This window comes from Sitophilus oryzae, unplaced genomic scaffold (genome assembly GCF_002938485.1).
Source record: "Sitophilus oryzae breed Bouriz unplaced genomic scaffold, Soryzae_2.0 scaffold_177_pilon_pilon, whole genome shotgun sequence".
NCBI classification, from domain to species: domain Eukaryota; kingdom Metazoa; phylum Arthropoda; class Insecta; order Coleoptera; family Curculionidae; genus Sitophilus; species Sitophilus oryzae.
Window position 1 is genome coordinate 5,430,774 of NW_022146479.1, and position 23,596 is coordinate 5,454,369.

A 23,596-nucleotide genomic window follows, 5' to 3' on the forward strand; every position below is an offset into this window, starting at 1 on the left:
AGAGATTTTAATTCTATTTAGTTAAAAAAGGGAAAAACAGTTTTTTTTATTTTAAAAGTATTAAAATTTATTATAAAGTTTTACTATACTTACATACTCACTATATATTTTTTAAATATATCATAAACCTATATAAACAATAATTGTTCAATAATGCATTTAAACGTTAAAAAATATTTTTTTTACAGAAAAAGCGCATAAATTTAATTACACAAATACAATTGCGTGGTTTTTTGCCATATAATTTTATATAAAAAACCAGCAATGCATGTTAAAACAGATTAAGCATTTTTACATCAAAAAACCAATTGCTATGTTATAAAAATATCGCTATTCTTTTTTATACAAAGTGTTTGTTGATGTATAAACATTAGCAAAGACCGTTTTACAAAATTAATTAAAAACGTCATCGGTTATTGTTTAGTTTGAGCTATAAAACAAAGCTCAAGAAGGAAGAGCAAAAGAAGGGATCGGAAAATGTTTACCTAACGATCCTCTTCAGTGGAATTCTTCAGTTATAATTAAAACCGAGAGTTAACGTTAAATTTTTCACGCGATTATGTGCGATAAATTATAAAAATAGCACTTACCAAAAAATCGTGGAAGGGTATCGTCCACTTGAGCGAAAGTAAAAAATACCCCACTTAAACCGAATAACAAAGTTTTACTACTTATAACACTAATAATAAATGTTCTTAGCGCGTTTAAAATCGCTAAATATTCTACTGACACCATATCACTAATATTAATTCTACTGAAACACTGAGAATAGTTTTTTGATTACACTGAGTTTTACACTAAAGAAAAAGTTATGTACAAGTTTATAAACAATAAATTGTTTGACAAATTTTTGATGTGATTGTTTGTATTTGCTCACATTTTGCTTTATTCTAGAGATTTAAATGAGATAAAAACTGTTTGAAAATTTATTAGAACAACGCGACTGCTTCGAGAGATAATGCCGAAAAGATCGTGTTTCCAGCGCTGTGGAAAACAGAATGGCAAAATCCTCGGCGGTCGGGCGCTTTTATCACATTGCCTGAAAATTTTGCCGCCCTTACTGTGCGGCCTTTCTGAGAAATTTAGACTTGCGCTATGGCCCTCTCTCAGTTGATAGTCGTTGCGCAAGCCTTCGTTCCGCTTTCTAGCGAAATATTGCCACAAAAGATGGAACCTACATTATTTAAATTCCGAATTTGCCTTTTAATTGAAGACAATTAACCAACCATAAAGTCCAGCTCTCGTTTGATATCGGCTGTAAATTGCCGAAATTAAAAAAAATTGTTTATTGCTCGAACGGTACAGTTTCAATTTGATTTCGATCGGCGTCAGATCGGTTCGTAACAATTAATTATTACGAAATTATTGCTTTGTACTATTTATCAGTATATAATTACACGTTAATAAAGACTAAATAATAATTATTAAACTTTGTCAATGAATATTCTAATTAATTTGTTTCATTAAATCAGAAAGCATATAGGGTAATCATAGCAGGGTAATTTATTAGTTTGGCAGGAATTGATTACAGTAATCTTTTCTATTGACAAAAGAATCAATTTTTAAATATGCCAAGATAATGTTATTTAAATTTAGATCGTGGATATCAGTTAAAGTATATTCAAAATAGAGATCTAGTTATATTATAAATCTGTATTTATTTATTATAATTTGTGCTAAGTGTTAGTATATAGTATTATTATTTTTGGTTGATATATTTCGAACAAAGTATAAAATATAAACAGCTAATTTGTCAATATTTTCTTTAATCTTACACAAATTATGCTTTAAAATTTAATGTAAAATTAAGTTCATATTACTAATCGTGATAAGAAATATTTAAATAGATTTAAAATAGGCCAGTAACGTAGAATTTTATATATTGTTATATTTAAAAAACACATAAGGTTAATTTTTAATAATTGCCGCATTTATACCTCTTAAACAGATCTTTGATAGTTAACAACTGCTCTAAAATAGAAGCAAAATAATTTTAAAGTTATTTTGCGGGAATAAATATTAAATTTGTGCGTATCAGACCTCAATAAGTTATGTTGCGGAACAGTATATAGAAAATGTTCAAAAAAACTCGTGAAAGAAAACGCCTTGCTTAACCATCTTCTGATGCGTGGCAAATACTTGTCAGCGAGTAATGGCAGTAGTAATATTGTTTTTGTTTTAGGTCGTTTTTTATATTTCCTTGTACTAATTACTTATTATTAAGGCTCAGAATCTTCTGCGGCGCCGCAAGGACAGTCACCAGAATAGCCACTGAACCATGGGTGGCCAACAAATCTCTAGAATGTGGAGAAACTTCACCAAAATTAAAAAAAAAGGTGTGTAGTGGGTTTACTAACAGGTCACTGTAAGCTGAATAGGCATGTGAAGCTAATGGGATTGACGGACGAAGCCATGTGCAGGTTCTGTCAATCTAAGAAGAAACGACAGTTTTAGTTTTATTACAATTGGATAAATAAAATAATATAAAAATGAAGAAATTATCAAGAAAAAGAGTTCTAATTAAGTCTGACTAGATATCTTCAGTCGAAAACCACTCTATGCAGTAAAAAAGAAGCTAAACCGAAAACTCTAATAAATAAAAAGCCGAGAGACGTTTAGACGACAAGAAGATTTATCGAACGGCTTACAAATAGCGAATCAATTGAATTCTTGAAATAGGTCCTGATTATATGCTAATGATAATACACTGCCACATTTTATAAGTGATTTTCCCGCAGTCAATTCGCAGTGGCGGCTTTACCATCGAGGGATTTTCCTAAATCCCGCATCGTTTTTGCGATAACATTTGACACTGCCTTAGGTCGATGCGTTGGGAAGCAGCCTAATATGTTTACGATGAGAGCGTTGACTGTGAATCTTTAGTCTAAATCAATAAAGTGGTATAATTCTTGTCTCGCGCCCTTTCTTTTGATTGTTTTGATTTGTTTGAAGAGACGAAAGATAAACAACGAGTCTTATTTTATACTTACATTTTGTAATATAATAATATTTCTTATAAATCTTAAGCAAATATATAAATTTCATATAAAATATTTATTAGAATAGTTTTCTATTTAATAACAAACCTTTGCTACATTTTCACTAAAGATTTCATTCCTTTTAATATGATACCATACGATCGAAAAAAAAACGGCGTCTAAGACGGCTAGGAAATTAAGATCGATTATAATTTTAGCGAGATGAAGCCCAAGACCGCATTACTTAGTTAGCCTGTACTCTTCTTTACCCTTTAATGGCGCTTACTGCCAGTTGGCCTTAAGAAGGTTGTAATTTATTTTTATATTGAGTAAAAATTACTTAGATGTTGTAGATTAAAGTTTAAAAAAATTGGAAAAATAAATATGTGTGTCTGGAAACATTCTATTCATCTTCCTATAATTAGTGTTAATTTTTGAAAAGCTTTATGTCAATTTTTACTAACTGACGTCTCGAGATTGACCTCTTCAAAATGATCATCGATTGTCATTCACCAGCCATCTTTGACGCCGTTTTTTTTTATTATACGGTATATCTTTAAATCGGTAAATCTCTTTTGATGACTCTCAATTTGGGTTCAGGTTACCAGTGATTTTAAATGCAATCACAATGGTTTTACATATTTTGTGTAAATAATGATAAATATATTATTCTAAGGTATTGTAATTGTATCGAAACTCTAATACATTAATACAAAAATAAATTTAACCTCGCAAGGCATATGCGTCAGATATACTTAAAAATCCTCTGTACAAATATTTACTTTGGAGCCATCCATATATACCATTTTCATAATAATTTGAATTGCATTTTATATTGTAGAAACTATTGCGCCGTTGCCTACTCATCTGTATTAAAATCACATAAATAATTCAAAAACATATACAAAGTGCTGTATTATCAAGCGGATTGACATATACATTCTAATGTAAATGCGAATAAGTCAACCAAAAAAATTTAGCACAGTTTTTTACGTTTATTTTTTTTTCATTGTTGAATCTTGTTGGTTTTTGTGGTTTATTTATTAAAGAAACAAATAACAATATATATAATCATTAAACAAACTATCAACTAATCAGGACAAAAAATAGAGTGGCTTGTTACATCTTCTTGCTTAATATTACCACCACTAATAATACAGAAAACAGTGTTGCCACCGTTAAAGACCAGACAGGTTTGTAGTTGTATATTGGGTTACATACATTAACACCCTCCCGCAAACCTGGCTATTCTTTAATACTTAAACTTTTAACGAAATAGGAAAACTTTTCATAACATAATGACTTTGTAAAAACGTCTGCTAGTTGTTCATTTGTACAAACATATTTTACGTTAATAATTCCATTATTTATTAAATCTACAACAAAATGAAATTTTACATCAATGTGTTTACATCGTTTGTTATTTTCAAAATTTTCAAGTAACTTTATAGTACTTTTGATTATCTTCATACAATGAAATTGGTATAGAAATTGAAATATTCAACTCATCTAACAAATTTTTAATATATATCAGTTCACAAGAAGCAGCGCAAACAGCAACAAATTCTGATTCAGTACTCGAAGAGTGACTATCGTCTGCTTTTGGAACTCCAAGATATCAAACTATTAAATAACTTAAAACAATAACCAGTTACAGATTTTCTATCTGAAGAATCATTTGCCCAATCTGCATCAGTATAACAAATTAATTCTTCATCCGAGTAACTAAAATATAGCTTATAGTTTATGGTCGACTTTAAATACTTTAGAACTCTTAACAGATGATGAAAGTGTTCATCTGTAGCATAATCTTGAAATTTGCTTGATTTGTCATAAAACATATATTTTGTCCACCTTGTACATCACTTTGCACTTCATTTTCTGCATATTGTCCATCAGGAAAATTTTGTCTGCCCTGACCATTTCCTCTAAATCCACCTCTTGAACCTAATCTCTGATTGTTGATAAAACCTCTATTGTAACTTCTAAAAGCACTTCCTTGATGACCACCTCTTTGGAAAACACCTCTATGCCCTCGATTTGACCTACAGTCCCTTTTGAAATGTCCACGCTTGCCACAAATATAACATAAACCTTGATTGGGTATTGTATTGTTAAAAGCTGCTGACTTTGCGTAACTATCGCTATTATCATTTACAGATTTTCTTCTCTCTACCTCAGCACGAAGTTTGCTTTTAACAAAATCTACTGTCAAATTATCTGCTGGTACACTTTCTATTATATTTACTATTGTCTCTAGGTTTTTAGGCATAGCTAGTAATAATGTGCACACAATGTCTTGTTCCTTTAAATCTACCCCGCTAGCCTCCAATTGACGTACCACTAGGTCAAATTCACTTAAAAATTCTTCTAATTTAAAGATATCGCTCAGTTTCATAGACATAAATTTTTTTCGTAACATCAACTGTCCTGGAATGCCCCTTTTTTCGTATCTTTCTTTCAAACTTTTCCACATACCATAGGCTGTCTTGTCATCTCTTACGATTTCAATCTGGCTATCATGTAAACACTGTATTATTAAACTTTTACATTTATTGTCCTTTTTTCTTGCTTCTTCCCTCTTCTTATCATCATTATAATCATCTTCCTTAAATTCATTAATTATAAACTCATAAACATCCTTTTCTTCTAATAATACGTTCATCCTGAATTTCCATGTATAATAATTTGACCCTGTTAACAATTCTACGTTGAAATTATTTTTGTTACTTTCCGCCATTTTTTTCGTTTAAAAGCCTTCTCTTCAAGATTCGATGATATTTTTAAATTGTTTCGGATTTCCACAGTTTTTTAGAGTTCTGGGCCCATAACCTGTTGGTTTTTGTGGTTTATTTATTAAAGAAACAAATAACAATATATAATCATTAAACAAACTATCAACTAATCAGGACAAAAAATAGAGTGGCTTGTTACCAGGGCTGCCACCTCCTCGGAACTAAAATTCCGTGTTTATTCTCTGAAATATCCGTAGAAATCCGTAGATCTAGGCCAACTTAGGGTGCATCCACACCACAGATCCACACTATCCTAGAAACGGCCTATCGGCGTAACGACCTTGAATCGATTTTCAGTGATTCTATTGGCTGAAATTTTTGACAAATAAATTTGACAGATAAAATTTCTGTCAGATGAATTTTTCAGCCAATACAATTACTGGAAATCTATTCAAGGTCGTTACGCCGTTACGCCGATACGCCGTTTTTAGGATAGTAATAAATTAGGATAGTAATAGTACTAATATTAGAAAACTTAATAAAAAAAAGACTTATTAAAAAAGTTTTATTTTAAAAAAGCAATATAAAAATAACAGCATCATAAATGTTAAATAGAGAACTCATCAAAGCTTTAAAAAATAACAAAAAAATAAATATGTACTAATCTTCAAGTAAAAACCAGCGGTATAGAAACCCTAGAATTTTTTTTTCTAATCATCAATGTCGCGTTCCACATTTTTCCATTTTTTGGCGTTTTTTAACAATTCTTTTTCGATGGGAAAATTGTGGCACACCTCATTGGCGTTTTTAAAAAAACTTTTGGTATGGAGCATTCCACAAAGCGTGTCTGTATTTAATGAACTTCGAGTTTTCGTTTTATTTAGATTAATTGCGGAAAAAATTCTTTCCACTGTTGCCGTACTATGTGGTAAAATTCTAATATGATTTACCAGTTTTACTAATAAGGGAAACATCATTTCATCATTATTATTTTTTAATAAAGATACATTGATCCAAAACTGTTCAAAGTCATCTGTAAAATCTAATTCAGATTCTGACATATTTAAGAGTTTTTTCCACTCCCTGTCTAATTCGTTGACATTATTTTCACCAACAATAGGAAAATGGTTGATAAGGGCAGCAAAGGACATATTTTTTTTGTTTTTTATGTTTGTTGGTATTAAAGAGGAAAGATATTTTAATTTATTATTTTCAAAAGGAAATCTGTCAGAAATTTGTTGCATTAATTCTTGATAAAAAGCTAAACATGATAGTTTAAATTTGTTAAGTTCACTTGTCGGGACATCCGGGTGTCGCAATATATAAACCATAACAGTAGCTCCAAGGTCTACATCATCTATACTTTTAAGATTATGTGGATTGTAAATATCAATTTTATAAAAAACATCTCTATTTTTTTCGTAAACGGCGTCTTTAATAAAAAATTGCAAAACAACTTTATACACTGTTTCTATACTACAATAAAGTTTACATATTTTTGGCTTTTCCGATTGCATTTCCTTATTTAGATCAGTGGCATAAGGAAGAATAAAATCTAAAAACTGTAAATAAAGTTTACAAAAAATGTTTTGCATTTTTTCATTAATTAATTTCGCTAATTCATTGCGAGGGTCTTCAATCACTTCATTTTGAAAAAACAGTTTAAGAGCATCCCATTGTTCTAACACTCGTTTCACTACTGCAACTAAGGAAAGCCACCTTGTTTGTGAAGGTTGCAGCATCTTATGTGGCTTATTGTTACAAAAAACTTGAAACTCTTTAAAATGTCCAGCTTTTTTTGTGCTGTACTTAAAATATTTATAAACTTCCCTAACCAGGGTTTCTACCGATTCTGGTAGTTTCTTGCAGGCATATGACGCACATAGTGCAAAACTATGACAAGAACATTTTAATATAAAGATATTTGGTATCTCATCAGTAATATATTTTGCTACAGACTGATTTCCACCCATCATAACATTTGCTCCGTCTGCAGCAAAACCTATCATGTTCTGTGAATAAGGTATATTTTGATCGTTAAAAAACTTTTTTATTGCCTGATACAAATGTAGTGAAGATGCATCTATAATCGGTATTAACGTTAAAAACAAATCTACTGTTATGTTAGTTTGAAGCAACCGCACTACTAACGCTAAATGTTTAGTGGTACCTTTATCTGTAGATTCATCAACTAACAAGGAAAATTTTTGTTTTTGTAACAAATTAACTACTTCGGTAAATTTATAATTTCCTAATACATTTTTAATAATGCCGGTGCATTTTGTTTTCCCGCAACAAATACTTTTTGCAATTTTACTATCAGGACATATAGACTGAATCAGTTGAGGAATATGATCAGCGACCACTATGGGTAAATTATGTTCTGCTATGAAAGCAGCTATTCTAATTTCACCCGTCTGGACTTGATTGTCGTGGTCACTATTCACTGAGAAGAAACTTGAGGCTGACCGCTGAGTTTTTGAGGATTTTAATTTTGTCTGATGTTTCTTACTTTGCTCGTGTCTTGTAGCTTCTGTGACCCCCCCGACGTAATCATCTCTACAGCATTTGCAATAAAATAAGGTTTTACCTTTTGAACTTTCGGATATCCAGCTAAATTTCTGTTCCCAACGTATGTTGTATTTTTGTTGATATCGAACTTTTTGTCGTTTACTGGGACCGGGAGATTCCAAATCCGAATCATCATACTCGTCACTGCTCATTTTAAAATCGAAACAGAGGCCGCTAAAATATACAATTTTTTATTGTACTTAAAAATTATTAAAATGTAAACATCACTTACCTAAGGATACTTAGTACATATAAAATCAAAAAAATACATTCACTGAAACGATAATCGACTTGTTTTTTATTCCGTATTGCTAGTGTACTTCCGTAACGGTTGTAAAAAACGATTCACAAATCACGCTCAGCCCAACTTATGTTTTTACGTACAAAATACGACCAAACAAAGATTTTTCTAGAATTCATAGTAGGCTGTAATTCCCAGAAAATAAGGTCACGACATCACGATTAGTGTGACATCTATGTTTTTATTTTAAAAACAGTCTGGAAACAAACCCAAAAGTATTATTTTATTTACTATTCGCGACTATATACAGATGGCGCTCAATATTAAGACTATAATATTATAATTTTATGTTACTTTGAGTGATTTTATATCAGTTATATCTGGATGGCATTGGCATTGTAAAAATGTATTTAATAAATAAAATACAAGCGGAAATCTATAAAATTCCGTAGATTTGAAAGTAAAATCGGAGATTCCGTAGGTATCTTCTGAATTCCGTAGATCTACGGAAAAATCCGTAGGAGTGGCAGCCCTGCTTGTTACATCTTCTTGCTTAATATTACCACCACTAATAATACAGAAAACAGTGTTGCCACCGTTAAAGACCAGACAGGTTTGTAGTTGTATATTGGGTTACATACATTAACAAATCTCTACCTTTAAATGTTTTCGGTAGTCAGTGCCTAAATATTTTAGAGGGTTTTACCTTTAAATACTGGGACTAAAAATAAAATCTTATTATTAATTCACTAAAAGGTATTTCACGGTATACTTCTTTTATTTTTACCTTATCTGGTGGCAAAGTCTTACGCAAAAATTATCTGCTTAGAGAGAGATTCTTTGCATAAAAAATAACAGTGATCTTGTTTTTGGACGAAAACGAGAAAATAAATATCGGCAGAGAGCTTTTAATAAATAATAAAAAAAATAAATATACTTTTTCAATTACAAAATTATTATTTAGTACTTAGTTTTATTTTATTTTTTTTATTGTAAAAATATTCGCCGAAGAAAATAGTAACACATTCTCGGGTGTTATGCTTAAAATAAACACCATAAAATATCTATTTTCGTTTGCAGACTTTGTGTATACTGTATTTATAAAAGTTTTAACATGACACAAAAGTGTAGGTGGAATTTTAATGACATAACTAACTAATTTAAAACAAATACTTCTAAACATTTTACTCTTTTTATGAGATATTATTATAAACTTTATCTTTACTGATCAGTGTAAAACTGATTTTTACAGCTTTTGGAACATTATAAAAAACAAGGCACTCAGCTATACAAGGGAATTACTTTAATCGCAAAAGCTATATTCGGCCAACTTTGGAACTTACCCGTTTATTTTATATGTCCCTGGGGTAGAGAAATAAAAAGACGATCGTTGGCTTTTTCTCGGAGATGCCTCTCTAGGCAAAGTATCCAGTAAATACAAATGAACAAACTGGGACACATTATTGGCTTTATCTCAAAAATAAATCAATTTCCTGCATTTTGTTCCTGTCAAGAGTCACCAGTTGTTACGCCGGGATAGATTTGACCTCATTTAGTTACTATATCATTTAAAAGATGGTTTGCTACGTTTGAGACAGACTCTATAAAACACGCTTAGTAAAAACTAATAGAAAATATATACATCGAATGAAATATTTTGATACTCTCAAATTATCGTTTTTTTATTTTAGAAATCTAAATATTCTATCTATTCTATTAATATTCTATATACTGTTTTATTTATAATAAATATTTTGGTTAACGTATTTTACTTATATCATTTCCTATAGAGTGATACTATTACTAGTTACTAACGCACTTGCAAATATTTTTGCACCCATATCCGAGAAAACTGTCTAAAATTTTATATCGATATAAAGTTTTCATAATGAAACTTACGATACACCTTCCTTTCAAAAATAATAGTTAAACATTTCCTGTTTCGCACATTATAAGTACAGCTCGAAATCAGTAATATGTAACAGTTGAGGGTAGGATACTTTGGTGTTACAACAGCAAAATAAAACACTAGTACAGCATAAAACACCAAAACAGTTTACTTTTTGTACTGGACACGCAGCATGATTAAAACTGAGTTTTAATCATCTGCTGATGATGCTAACATCGTTAGCAAAGGGCCCGTCCATTGCAAAAGTAAAGTGTTTTGGTGTATTGTGGTAAATTAGTGTTTCATTTTGCAGTACTAGATATTTATTTCGTTTATGTCTGAACATTTTCGAACAAAGATTTTTAAATCTAATTAGTATATATGCATTTACATATTTATATTGAGATTAATTTAACGTAAAGCTAACGCCTATTATTACTTTGAAACTATTTAAATTTGTTGCGTTGTTTAGGGAAAATTTCCGCTAAGTAGGATAATTTAAATCGGACTGTAACGTTCTGGTGCACTTCTTGAAGTAATAAGATTTAAGTTGAAAACTACCTCACTTTCTAAAACACCCCACGCCTTTAAAATATCTTATCTACATTCTGTATAGTTAAACTTTTACTACTTTCGTAGATGTGCTGTATCTAGACGCGATTCCGTCACATTTATCCGTTCGGAATTTTAACTGTCTCCAAAGGCTTAACTAAAACTTTAACGCTAAAAACTAAAATTGACATATAAAGGTATTCATTTTTCGCCGGCCGAATACGAAAAACTTCAGCCAAACATTTTTTGGACTCTTATTTTGGTGGAAGCCACACTTAAAACTAACTTTAGTGAAAATATTTTCCGTATTTTTAAATTCATATTATATACCGGGCGTTTCTCAAAGGTGGCTCATCCCTATCACTTTTTTATTTTTTTCAGATAAAAAAAAAACAAGATATGCAGTGGGATTCTGTAAGCTCCGTAGCAAGAAATTTCCTGTCTAGTCTATGCTATTGTATACGATTGATGAGTCACTAGACAAGAGAAGTGCTTACAGAATCGGGCCTATGGTGCGTTAGTATATGACATAAATTAGGATTGACTGACGCATTCAATTGTTTTCGGCCTCTTCCTGTTTCACCGGAAATGACTACAAATTTTGATTTTTAAATGACACCTTCGGTATTTTATTACTTTATTCGATAAAAATCACACTCTCAATAAAATGACATACCATATGGCAACTTTTGACATTTTCGCATATGGTTTATTTGAAATTGTAACATGCAATTCATAACAATTTGACTCGAAATACCAAATGTGTGATAGGTACGAAATTATTCGTAAATACATGCTTTTTCCAAATATGATAATGAGCCACCATCGTTCTATTTAAAAAAATTGAGATATGATTAAAAGTACAATCTTTTAACCAGCTAGGACAAGACACGAAAAACATTAGACGATCAAATCTATTTTTCCAAGGATTCTTGAGTAAAAATTAGTGTTTTTCCCACAGCCATGGTACTCTAGATCGAAATTTAAAAAACGATTTATTTTTAAGCGAAAATGTCAAAAGTTGACATATGATGGGTCATTCTATTCAGTATCATTTTCGATCAAATAAAGTAAAAAAATACCGAGGGTGCCATTTAAAAATCAAAAGTTGTCATTTCCGGTGAAACAGAAATCTTTTAAAGTCCGAAAACAATTGAATACGTCAATCAATCCTAATTTATGTCATATACTAACTTACCGAATCTATTTTTCTTTAAAACAATAAAATTATAGGGGTGACCCGCTTTTGCGAAATATCCGGTATATCCGATTGCTGTATTGAGTTTCTAGTTCTATAGAATACTCAGCGATCATTTACAATAAAGTCAGTATTCTGAAAAATATAATTTTTAGTTTCTTACTATACATTGCAAAAAGATCCACTGTACTGCTTTAAACACTATTTTTATTGGATTTGTCTTTTGGTCACTGATACTACTTTTTTCAATTTTTCCTCTAATAGTGGTTGGGGCTCGTAAGACAAAAATGTTTCTGGCTTGTAGGACCAAAATGTATCTTGGCGGAGAACCAAAATCTGGAAGATTCTGGTAGTTGGACTGTCGAAGGACCAGTTGAAATAACATTCAACAACGATAACTTTTACACACTTATATTGTAGACAAATATAACACAAGTGAAACTTATAATATATAAGTATATAATAATACTTAAAATAACAACGTTTAAAATTTCTCGTAGCAATATTATAAAAGCCAAAGAAAAAGTCTGTAAATATGCGGATGGCGTCTTTCGACGCGTCGTGCGTACTCTGGACGCGTAAAGCGTACTCTCTCTAGAACCACGTTCCAGTTTCTTAAATAATGTCTCACTTGAAATATAGCCATAGGCGTACAATACAATTTTCATGTTCTTAAATCTAATATTCAGAACAGTGGACGACACTGCCCTAAACTTACATTGTTTAGATAGACAGACGTCTGCGACAGCTATATAGTTTTACGATCAAAATTCCCAGTGGTAATAGTTAAGTTAAAGTTATAATTTTACGAATATAAAGTAGGGTCGTTAATCATCTTAAAGGTAAGGTACCTTAATAAGGTTTTTATAATGGGAAATTTCTTCAAATTTGAGTAGAGTAACTTTAAACTATAAACAATTATTATAATCTATCAAAAATGTCTTAGCTAGCCTGAACATGCCGGCCCCCTTGAAAAGGTCCGAGCTTTTCAACACAAATCAAGGATAAATCAGTGATCTAGTTTATCTTCGTCTAGCAAGGGTAGAACACACACTTTCTTGATTGAACGTCTGGTAACGTGACCGTTTGGTAATCGCACTGACACTACTCGCACAATGTTGTCTTGACCTCTATGTAGTTCGGTAATGCGTGCCATGGGCCATCTTCCCCTAGGAGATGCAAGACCTTGTCGTTGGTGGGGAAGCTCCTGGTCGGGTAGCACTTGGCTTGGTCTAAGAAGCATCTTACTCATCGTCTTGTCCCTGACTGTAGTGTCGTGGCCAGGGAATTGCACCAAGACATATAACGATACCGGGCGGGGCTACGGACAGCCTCAACCTTGGGGCACCGGGGGGCACCCCATTGTATTTTACCTCTGTAGAAGTGGACCGACTGTCCCTAGCGACTCATAGGAACACTATGAGATCTGGTAATAATAGTAATAAAAACATCACCGGTGAAGCTGTGGGGAAACCCCCTAGCGACAATGGGAACAGTAACAATGAAAGTTCCAAGGGGCCAAACCCAAAGAGAACTACAGGAGAGGTGGCTGACACTTGCGTGAGACCATCCTCCGCAAGTGGCATACAAGCTACCACCTCCTCCAAGGGTCGGGAGCCTACCTCCTACCTCTAAACCCAACAGGCGACACAAGCTACCGTTTCGGGACAATAGAATATATATAAGGGGGACACAATAGATCTCTAAGGTCGCAGAGATTAACCCCCCTCCCACTTATTCTAAATTCTAACAAAAATGTCTTAGCTAGCCTGAACAAATAGTTTTCGATATCTTATCACCACTTAACAAACTTTTTAAACGCGAAACTTTTTTTTATTTATTGCAAAGACAGCTTTCAAATGACAAATAAAGAAATCTAGTTTTTTTGTGATTTTGTATTCTGTATTCATTCCATTGATTCCTTTAACATAATTTGGTTTTTGCAAACCTAATAATAAAAAACCTTACTTGAGTGATTTTTTGCTGTCACTATAATAGACCTTAGTGTCCTCTATGCTTTAGTATACCTCTAATAGTTAGTATTTTACCTTTCTCAAACTGCGAGTAATTAAATTTAATTAAAGTTCTGTGCTTGAAAGCTAGTTATAATAATTTGTATTATTATTTCAAGGGATTAGGGTTCATTAAAAATGTTTTATTTTTTGCTAAAACAAAGAATAAAACAAAAAGCAGGTATCGTAATATTTTAAACCTATCGTTAGTATTGTATGATCAGTAAAGAGTAAAAATGGCTTTTGTAAATATTTACCCTACCCAATTAGCGAGCGGTAAAGACCGGTGATCGCAGCATAAAGTTTATTGTGTGAAATAATCATGCCTTGCCATGTCAGTGTTTATTTTTCATAGACGGTTTTATCAACGAACAACGCCATTCTACCCGTAGCCCCACGCATTGTGCTCTTTATAATGAAAAGCACAAAAACTGCCGTTTTTGTTTGCTTCAGAGCAAAGTCTGTGATGGGATGACAGAATTTGACTTTCTCGCGGGTACGTTTTTTCCGTAAAACGGTGAATCTTTCTTGGTAGATTTAGTTTTATATTGGGAAAAGGAGACGCTCAATTGGGGTATTACGTTTTGCTTTCTGGGGCGCTTTGTTCGAAAAATATTATTTAAAGAATTTTAGGTTATTTTGCTCCTACTTCGAAAATCGTCGGAAATATAAAATTGTATTTTACTGTTCGATTCCTTAAAGCCTGTATTTGTTGCCGTAACTTGACATTTTGAGCCAATGAACTAAACATTTTTAGTAAAATGGAAGGGTAGTACGTCAAATTTATCAAACGTACTTATTTGAAATCATTTTAACTTTATTTTTATAATTATATTGCCTATGACACCGTATTTACAATACGAACTGTATTTTAAATTCTTGTATTATTACTCTATCATTAATAATTTTTAAGCGATTAAAAATAAATAAGTTTTAAAATCATTTCTATTTTCTGTTTATATGACTCACTATGTTTTAAAAATAGGTAGTAGAAAACCCATTATAAATCAAACATGTAAAGCAGATAGAATGCTACCTTAGATAGGAACTATCGAAAAGAAGAAATAGCCATCTTATCCGATAGTCAAGCAGCACTAAACGCGATTAACTCAGTAATCATCAATTCGAAGTTGGTCAAACAATGCCTAAAGAAGCGCAACAAATTAGGCAAAGATAATAAAGTCCTATCCAAAAAAAATCCTTATGGGTTTTTCGCCACTGCACTGCAAGAAAAATCTACAAAATAAAATAGTTATTTTTTGTAAACACTTCTGCGTTAAACCTAAACGGACGCTGCTTGTCACAAGTGGTGTTTACAGTAATAAAAATTTGCCTAACAAAGGAAAAAATGCTTAACGTTTCGGAAAGTTTTCTCTTTCCGTCGTCGGAAGCAAAAAAAATATAAAGAATCAAGAAAAAAACTATTTAAAATATTTAAATTGAACTATTCGAGAACACTTTACTTTTTAAAACAGATACGTCTACAAGAAATCGTTGACGTTCTGTTAAAATGATATTATATTAAGTTAAACTTCAAAATTAACAATTACTACCTGATAATTACTTAATAAGGTAAAACCAAAAAGCCCAAACTTTCTGTATGATTGTTTTTAAATTTCACGTATGTTATGTTTATTTATGTAATGTTCTTTAAAATCAAAGAAGCGATTGCCATACATTACTAACATCTACTGATGCATGAGCAATACATTTATTTTTATTAGATTGAATTAAAAAAGCCTCTTTTATTTTTCTTTTAGAGGCTATCGCTTCTTTCATTATAATTTTGGCGTTATTAAAATTTATTCTGTGCCCTGTGTCCCATGAATGCTGACAAATCTTAGATTTGTGAAAATCTCCCTTTCTTAAATAATCTTTATGTTCTTTAATTCTAACATTTAAGGGTCTAGATGTTTCACCAATGTAAAATTTATTGCATTCACAGGGTATTTGGTATATTACATTTTTTGTTTGTTGTTCTGTATTCATTGGTTTAGTATGTGATAAAATTGATCTAAGTGTATTTTGTGTTTTGAAAGATGTTTGTATGTTATATTGTTTTCCTATCCTTCATATTTTTTCCGAAACGCCTCGTATGTATGGAATTGTAAGTTGTATATATTGTGTATTGTTATCTTTGTGTCTATGATTTGGGGTTTGTATTTCGTTTAATGTTTTGTCAATAAAATATGGTGGATAGTCGTTTTTTATTAATGTATTTTTTATGTGGTTTATATCTTTGTTTAGTGAAATGTCGTCTGTACATATTATTTTTGCCCTATCATATAAACTTTTTATAACACTTTTTTTTACACTTACACTGTGATTAGATGTGAAATTTAAGTATCTATCTGTGTTTGTTTTTTTTAGGTTTAACGCAGAAGTGTTTACAAAAAAAAATAACTATTTTATTTTGTAGAGTTTTCTTGCAGTGCAGTGGCGAAAAACCCATAAGGATTTTTTTGGATAGATGAATCCGCCACATAGGCATAGACATTTTTTACAATAAAGTCCTCCTACTCGGGGTGCCTGCTCACCAAGGAATAGAAGGCAATGAAAAAGTAAATGCGAACACTCCCACTAACTGGACCAGAACCGTTCTATTTTCCAAGCGGGAACCAACTGAAAGCAGAAGTGAAGAATCTGGAAGACTCCATCCGTATCCTGGAATGGGTGTCCTCCAACGGTCTAAGACACTCGAAAAAATTCCTCAGAACTTACGACCGACAAAATTCAAAGATTTTTTTTGATTTAAGTAAGAACGATTGTTGGATTCTATCCCTTCCTCCCATCCTTTACCCGAAAAACCTTAGTGGGTACGTAGCCGTAGTCGAGTACGCAGCGTGACGAGAGAGAGACAAGATCGGCCGAGTACACAGTGTACACCTCCAAGCGCGCGCTATCCTCAAGTGTTTTGTTCAAGCAAAAAATCAACAGGTACGAGTCCAGAACGGGAATAAAGGTGAGTGCCCACAGTCCTGATACATTAACTCACCCTAATGAACTGAGCCCCTTAATTCTCGCCCGTAACATTGGTCCTTCCGCCGCAGATCCCTTTCTGAACTACATACATATTTTACTTATACTCAATTAAATTGATTATCATAATTAATTTCTCAAAATTATCTAAATATCATTAATATTTTTGTAATATATTATTTTAAATATATTCAATAAAATAAATTCTCGAACAAAATCTATATTTATCTTCTCTTTAACGCAGTAAAAAAAGGTAGTACATTTTTTGTCACTGGTTCCACTGGCCAGGAATTTGCCACCGACCGATCGATTTTTAAATTGCCGTACCGGTGTTAAAAGCGATATCTAGCGCTGTTTCGCGATACTGGTCCGGATATTTCTTTTTCACGCTCAAATTTATCGATACGCATTTAGTCTCAACTCTACTCTGTTCTCTCTCTTAATAATTTAATTTTTAATTAATAAATAATAATTATTATTATAATATATAATTAATTTTAATTAAAAAAAAATAATAATTATTTTCTCTCTCTCTCTCTCTCACACACACACACATACACTCTCTCAGTGAATTATTCTATTTCTCTCTTACTCTCTTAGTTAATTACTCTCTCTCTATCTCTCTCTCTCTCTCTCTCAGTTACTTATTATATTCTATAATATTTTATTTTCTCACCTTATAAAGTAAAAATATAATAATTATTTTCTCATATTCTATTGTAGAATATAATATTCTATTGTAGAATATATATTCTCTCTCTCTCTCTCTCTCTCTCTCAGTTAATTATTATATTCTATAATATTTTATTTTCTCACCTTATAAAGTAAAAATATAATAATTATTTTCTCATATAATATTTTATTGTAGAATATCTCTCTCTCTCTCTCTCTCAGTTAATTATTATATTCTATAATATTTTATTTTCTCACATTATAGCATTCCATTTTTCTCTTACGCTCTAATTAATTATTATACTCATTTTCGCTATGTCTGCAGACGCTCGCAAATTAAAAACTCTTATAGCTCAACGCTCTGTAGAACTTACTAGAATTAAAGAACTTAAAAAATCCGCTGATCAAGCTCTTGAAGATCCAAATTTTCACCCTAACTTTAGATGTAGAGCAAAACACTTAGAAGATATTTATAAAACTTTTAATAAGATTCATAATAATATAATTTTATTAGTCTCCGCACAGGATAATGGCGATATTGATCCTCATGTCAAAATTCAAACTGAATTTAATGATTATTATTTTCACATTGAAGCATTATTCACAAATTTATTCCGCAAACGAAATCGGAGCTGGATACTACACAATTACAAAACACTACTGCTCAATGTTCGGTAAAACTTCCTAAAATTGAGGTACCCCATTTTGATGGTGAATTTAAACATTGGCAAACATTTATCGATATGTTTGATTCTCTTATACACTGTAACTCGTCTCTTAGTGATATATCGAAATACAACTATCTAGTGAGTTTCTTACGAGGTCCTCCTTTAGCTTTGGTATCTAGTACTCCACTTGCCAATCAAAATTATAATATAGCATATCAAGCCTTAAAAAATAAGTACGATAAGAAACGTTTGATTGCAAAAGCTCACTGGCAGGCTCTAGAAAATATTAAGCCCATCTCTAACGAAAATAATCATGAAGCTCTAAGAAATATGATTGATATTTATACTCGTAATATTACAATTTTAAATAACTTGGGTTTTCCCACAGAGAGCTGGAGTTTTGTGCTATTTAATATGATTTATGATAGACTTCCAGAAATTTTGCAAACTAATTTTGAACTGGAATGTGGCTCTGTTTTATCACAAGATATGCTATACCTCAAATCATACGATACACTCATTGAATTTTTAGAAAAACAATGTTCAGCTAAAGATACAATCTCTCTAACTAAATCGTTTTCTCATTTTAATAAAAATAGTAATTATGACAAAACTAAAACGAAGTATTCACAAAAAAGTTATAAAAATAAACCTACCTCTTCCTTTGTTGTCAACACTCAGTTGAAACAAAATTTAACTTGTCAAGTTTGTAACAAGGATCATTTTATTTATAACTGTCCAGATTTTATTGCTTTTACTCCAAAACAGAGATATGATTTAATTAAATCCCGAAGTTGGTGCTCAAACTGTCTCGGCACTAGACATTCTTCTAAGAGTTGTAATTCTCGTTCCTCATGCCGAACTTGTGGCAAAAAACATCATTCGCTTTTACATTTCGAAGGTCAAATAACAACTCCTGTAAACGTTCCTCCATCCACTTCATCGCAAACTCTTCCAGTTCTGCAAGCAAGCAGCTCTATCTCAGAAGTTGTATCTACAAATTTATTTGCAAAACATAAGAATAAAGCTCTTCTTTCTACAGCATTAATCAATGTTCAAGATGCGTGGGGTAATTTTCATGTAATACGCGCTGTAATTGACAGTGGAAGTGAAAGTCACTTTATTTCAAAATCTTGTTTTAATAAATTAGGTTTATCTAAATTTTTCCTCCCCATCCAATTGTGTGGCATCGGGAAAAATATTTCCAAAGGTTCTCACGGTGTTAGATGCAACATTAAACCTATTGGAAAGTCTGATCCGATCTACTCCTTGGAGTTTATTATATTAAACGAAATTAGTGATAATTTACCGATTAATTCTCTTCCCGTTGAACAGTTCTCAAAGTTTTCTCAATTGCCCTTAGCTGATCCCAACTTTCACCTCTCTAAACCCGTAGATATACTTTTGGGTGCAGATATTTATGGTTTCTTGATAACAGGAAACAAACTCCTCTCAGATCCAGATCAACCCGTCGCTTTAGAAACTATATTTGGATGGATAATTACAGGAAGAGTTAAAACATCTAGTGTTTCACTCTCTGTAAACTCATACTTTCTTACCTCTTATGCTTCCTTGGATCAATCACTTCAAAGATTCTGGGAGTTAGGGACGTTCCACAATCCTCGACGCTTTCTTCAGATGAAAAGCTTGCCGAAGAACACTTTTTTAAAACATTTTCACGCACTCTTTCTGGACATTATAAAGTATCTTTACCATTTAAAACTTTGGAACCGATCTTTGAAGGTTCTAGAGATGTCGCCCTTCGTAGATTTTTCTCGCTCGAAAAACGATTGCTTCGAAACCCCCAACTTTATTCTCAATATTCTAATTACATGCGTGAATATTTAGATTCTCAATATATGATTGCCGTGCAAAATCCTTCTCCCAACGCTTATTCTTATTATCTGCTTCATCATTGCGTAATCCGACCAGATAGTCTCACGACCAAACTTAGAGTTGTTTTTGATGCTTCCGCTCGAGATTACACAAATAAATCTTTGAATGACACTCTCTTAACTGGGCCAAAATTACAGTCAGATATTTTATCTATTTTGCTTCGATTTAGATCGCTTTTTATTGTATTTGCTAGCGATATTAAACAAATGTTTAGTCAAATTCTTGTTAATGAAAATCATACTTAATACCTAAAATTTTTATGGCGATTTTACCCTAATGAGCCCATTCAAGAATACAAACTTACTCGTGTTACTTTTGGTTTAAGCTGTAGCCCATTTTTAGCCATTCGAGTTATAAAACAAATTGCTTTAGAAAATTTAGTAAAATATCCCGAAGCATCAAAGATTTTAGATATGGATACGTATGTCGATGATATTATATCTGGTTGCGATTCTCTTTCTCTTGCTATAAAAATTCAACGCGATCTCATTTCTATACTCAAACACAGCGGTTTTGAACTTAGAAAATGGACTTCGAATAGCTCAGATTTTCTTTCTCAGTTATCTCCAAATGAATGCAAAATGGATTCTTCTCTCTCTTTAAATATGAATTCTCTTTCTTCCTCTAAAGTTCTAACTGGAATCCCTCTACAGATGAATTTTTCTTTGATTCACCAGCGTTGTCCTTGACAAACAAAATCTGTAACAAACGCAATATTCTTTCACAACTCGCAAGCATATTCGATCCATTCTGTGGCATGTGAGTTCCTCTCACTCTTCACCTAAAACTGATTATACAAGATTTGTGGAAGTTAGGTATACATTGGGATGATCTGCTCCCAATAACATTGCTACTTCTTGGTATCAACTCGTTCAAGAATTACCTTGCATTTTCTCTCTCAAAGTTACTCGATATTTTCTCACTCTCAAATATTTATCCCTGGAAGTACATGGTTTTTGTGATGCCAGTGAAAAAGGCTATTGTGCAGTAATTTATTTCAGGATAATTCTTCCAGATAACTCTGTAAAAACAAATTATGTCTGCGCTAAAGGCAAAGTAGCTCCACTCAAAAAAATCTCAATTCCAAGACTGGAACTCTGTGCAGCCTTACTTCTGACCAGGTTAATTGATTTCGTTAGAACTTCTCTTACTAATAAACTTATTAATGTTAGTACGATTATATGGTCCTACTCGATGGTTGTTTTACATTGGCTTAGAAGTGAACCATATAAGTGGAACACCTTTGTGAGCAATCGAGTTTCCCAAATTCAAGAGAAATTACCTCCTTCTTGTTGGCGTCATGTAGTCTCCAAAGACAACCCCGCTGATCCAGGTTCTCGTGGTCTTCAACCTAGCGAGTTACTCGACAATGCCTTATGGTGGGCGGGACCTCCATGGCTAAGCCAACCGGAATCTTTTGGCCGCAATCAATCTTTACTTTCCCTGAAATTGAAGAAGAACAACGAAAAGTTATATTGACATGTACTTCACAGCCCTCATTGTTTGATACTCTCTTTGAAAAGTTCTCTTCTTTCTCTAAAATTATAAATATTGTCACGTTTTGCAGACGCTTTCTCTATAATACTCGACATTCTAAATCTCGTAAAACCTCTCCTCTCTCGAAATTTGAAATAAATGAAACTCTAGAATGTATTATTAAATGTGTTCAATCACAATATTATGCTAGGGAAATTCTCTTAATAAATAATTGCAAATCTCTACCTAAATACTTAAGAAAATTGACCCCCTTTATCGACACCAATGGAATTCTTAGAGTTGGTGGTCGCTTGCGCAATGCTTCTCTAAATTTCTCTCAAAAACATCCCGCACTCTTACCCAATAATCATAAATTTACTACTCTACTCATAGAATATACTCATAAACTCTATTTGCATCCCGGTCCCCAAACTCTTCACTATATTCTCGCTCAACAATACTGGATTGTTTCTGCTAGAAAAACAATTCGTAGTGTTCTCTTTAAATGTCCTCAATGCTTTCGCGCTAATCCAGTAATGCCTCAGCCTCCTATTATGGGAGATATTCCTGCTGTAAGACTTTCTCAAGTAAAACCTTTCTCTGAAGTTGGATGCGACTATGGTGGTCCATTCTCTTTATTAAGATATCGTGCACGAGGTGCTAAGTCCTGTAAAGCCTATATTTGCTTATTTGTGTGCATGGCCACGAAAGCTTTGCACTTAGAACTGGTTTCCGACCTTTCCTCCGAGACTTTTCTGGGTGCAATGCGTCGATTCATTTCTCGTAGAGGTCGCTGCAATCATATTTATTCCGATTGTGGAACGAACTTTGTCGGAGCTTCTAGAGAACTGATTAATATGCTAAAATCCGCCGCTGAGCAAGAACAAATTTCCTGGCACTTCAATCCTCCAAGCGCGCCTCATTTTGGTGGCCTGTGGGAAGCAAGAATAAAGTCTGTAAAAACTCACATTAAAAGGGTCATTGGTGACCAATTGCTCACGTATGAGGAATTTTATACGCTACTGGTTCAAATAGAAGCAGTGCTTAATTCTCGTCCATTGTGTCCACAAAGCTCTGATCCTAATGATTTGTCAGTTCTTACTCCAGGACATTTTTTAACCCTAGAGCCGTTAAACGCCCCTCCGAAAGATGATCTTTCCGGGATAAAATTAAATCATCTCTCTCGCTGGCAGTTGATATCACGCTTGCACCAAAGCTTTTGGAGCCGATGGTCTAAAGAATACCTTCAAACACTTTTACAAAGAGCTAAATGGAATGGCTCTACTATTCCAATAGAAATAAACTCGGTTGTTTTAATAAAGGATGATAATCTTATTCCGCTCAAATGGAGCATTGGAAGAGTCTTAGAGATTCACCCGGGCCATGATCGTGTTACACGCGTGGTTACTTTAAAAACAGCAAAAGGCATTCTTAAAAGACCAGTGACAAAGATATGCCCACTGCCTTACTGCAAATCTCATAATTAAAATTTACTCTCTAAAAAAACATAATCGCAAAAAAAAACATAATGGCAAAAAAAAAACATAATCTCATTATAAACATAATTAACATCTCTTATTTAATTACTTTTCTCTACTCTATAACAAATGTAAACTCTCTTAATATTTAATTAAATTACACTCATGCATTAACCCCAATAATGCATTTTTCTAAATTTCCTCTAAATTTAACTTCATAAATTTCACTCTTACTTTCTTTTAAACATAACG

The 23,596-nt window shown here is 32.4% G+C and overlaps 3 protein-coding genes across 3 annotated transcripts in view; 1 reads left to right on the plus strand and 2 right to left on the minus strand.

Moving 5' to 3' along the window:
• Positions 1 to 984, minus strand: part of LOC115882532 (tyrosine-protein phosphatase 99A) — a 291,693-nt gene extending 290,709 nt beyond the window's left edge. Inside the window, exon 1 of the mRNA XM_030900649.1 lies at positions 591 to 984. Within this exon, the coding sequence (XP_030756509.1) occupies positions 591 to 735 (145 nt within the window). The 5' untranslated portion in view covers positions 736 to 984. The remainder of the gene's footprint in view (positions 1 to 590) is intronic.
• A 5,173-nt stretch (positions 985 to 6,157) lies between these two features.
• LOC115882366 lies at positions 6,158 to 8,869 on the minus strand. Its single transcript, XM_030900413.1, has 2 exons — positions 8,517 to 8,869; positions 6,158 to 8,458 (listed from the first exon to the last, which is right to left on the minus strand). The coding sequence occupies exon 2, from the start codon at positions 8,434 to 8,436 to the stop codon at positions 6,424 to 6,426; it is 2,013 nt and encodes a 670-aa protein (XP_030756273.1). The 5' UTR covers positions 8,437 to 8,458; positions 8,517 to 8,869; the 3' UTR covers positions 6,158 to 6,423.
• A 13,533-nt stretch (positions 8,870 to 22,402) lies between these two features.
• LOC115882447 lies at positions 22,403 to 23,353 on the plus strand. The gene has a single exon (XM_030900512.1). The coding sequence runs from the start codon at positions 22,403 to 22,405 to the stop codon at positions 23,351 to 23,353; it is 951 nt and encodes a 316-aa protein (XP_030756372.1).
• The last annotated feature ends 243 nt before the right edge of the window (positions 23,354 to 23,596 follow it).

Excerpts from the sequence above, each read along its gene's own strand:
- LOC115882366 (XM_030900413.1), bottom strand. The coding sequence starts at position 8,436 with ATGAGCAGTGACGAGTATGATGATTCGGATTTGGAATCTCCCGGTCCC.
- LOC115882447 (XM_030900512.1), top strand. The coding sequence starts at position 22,403 with ATGCCTCAGCCTCCTATTATGGGAGATATTCCTGCTGTAAGACTTTCT.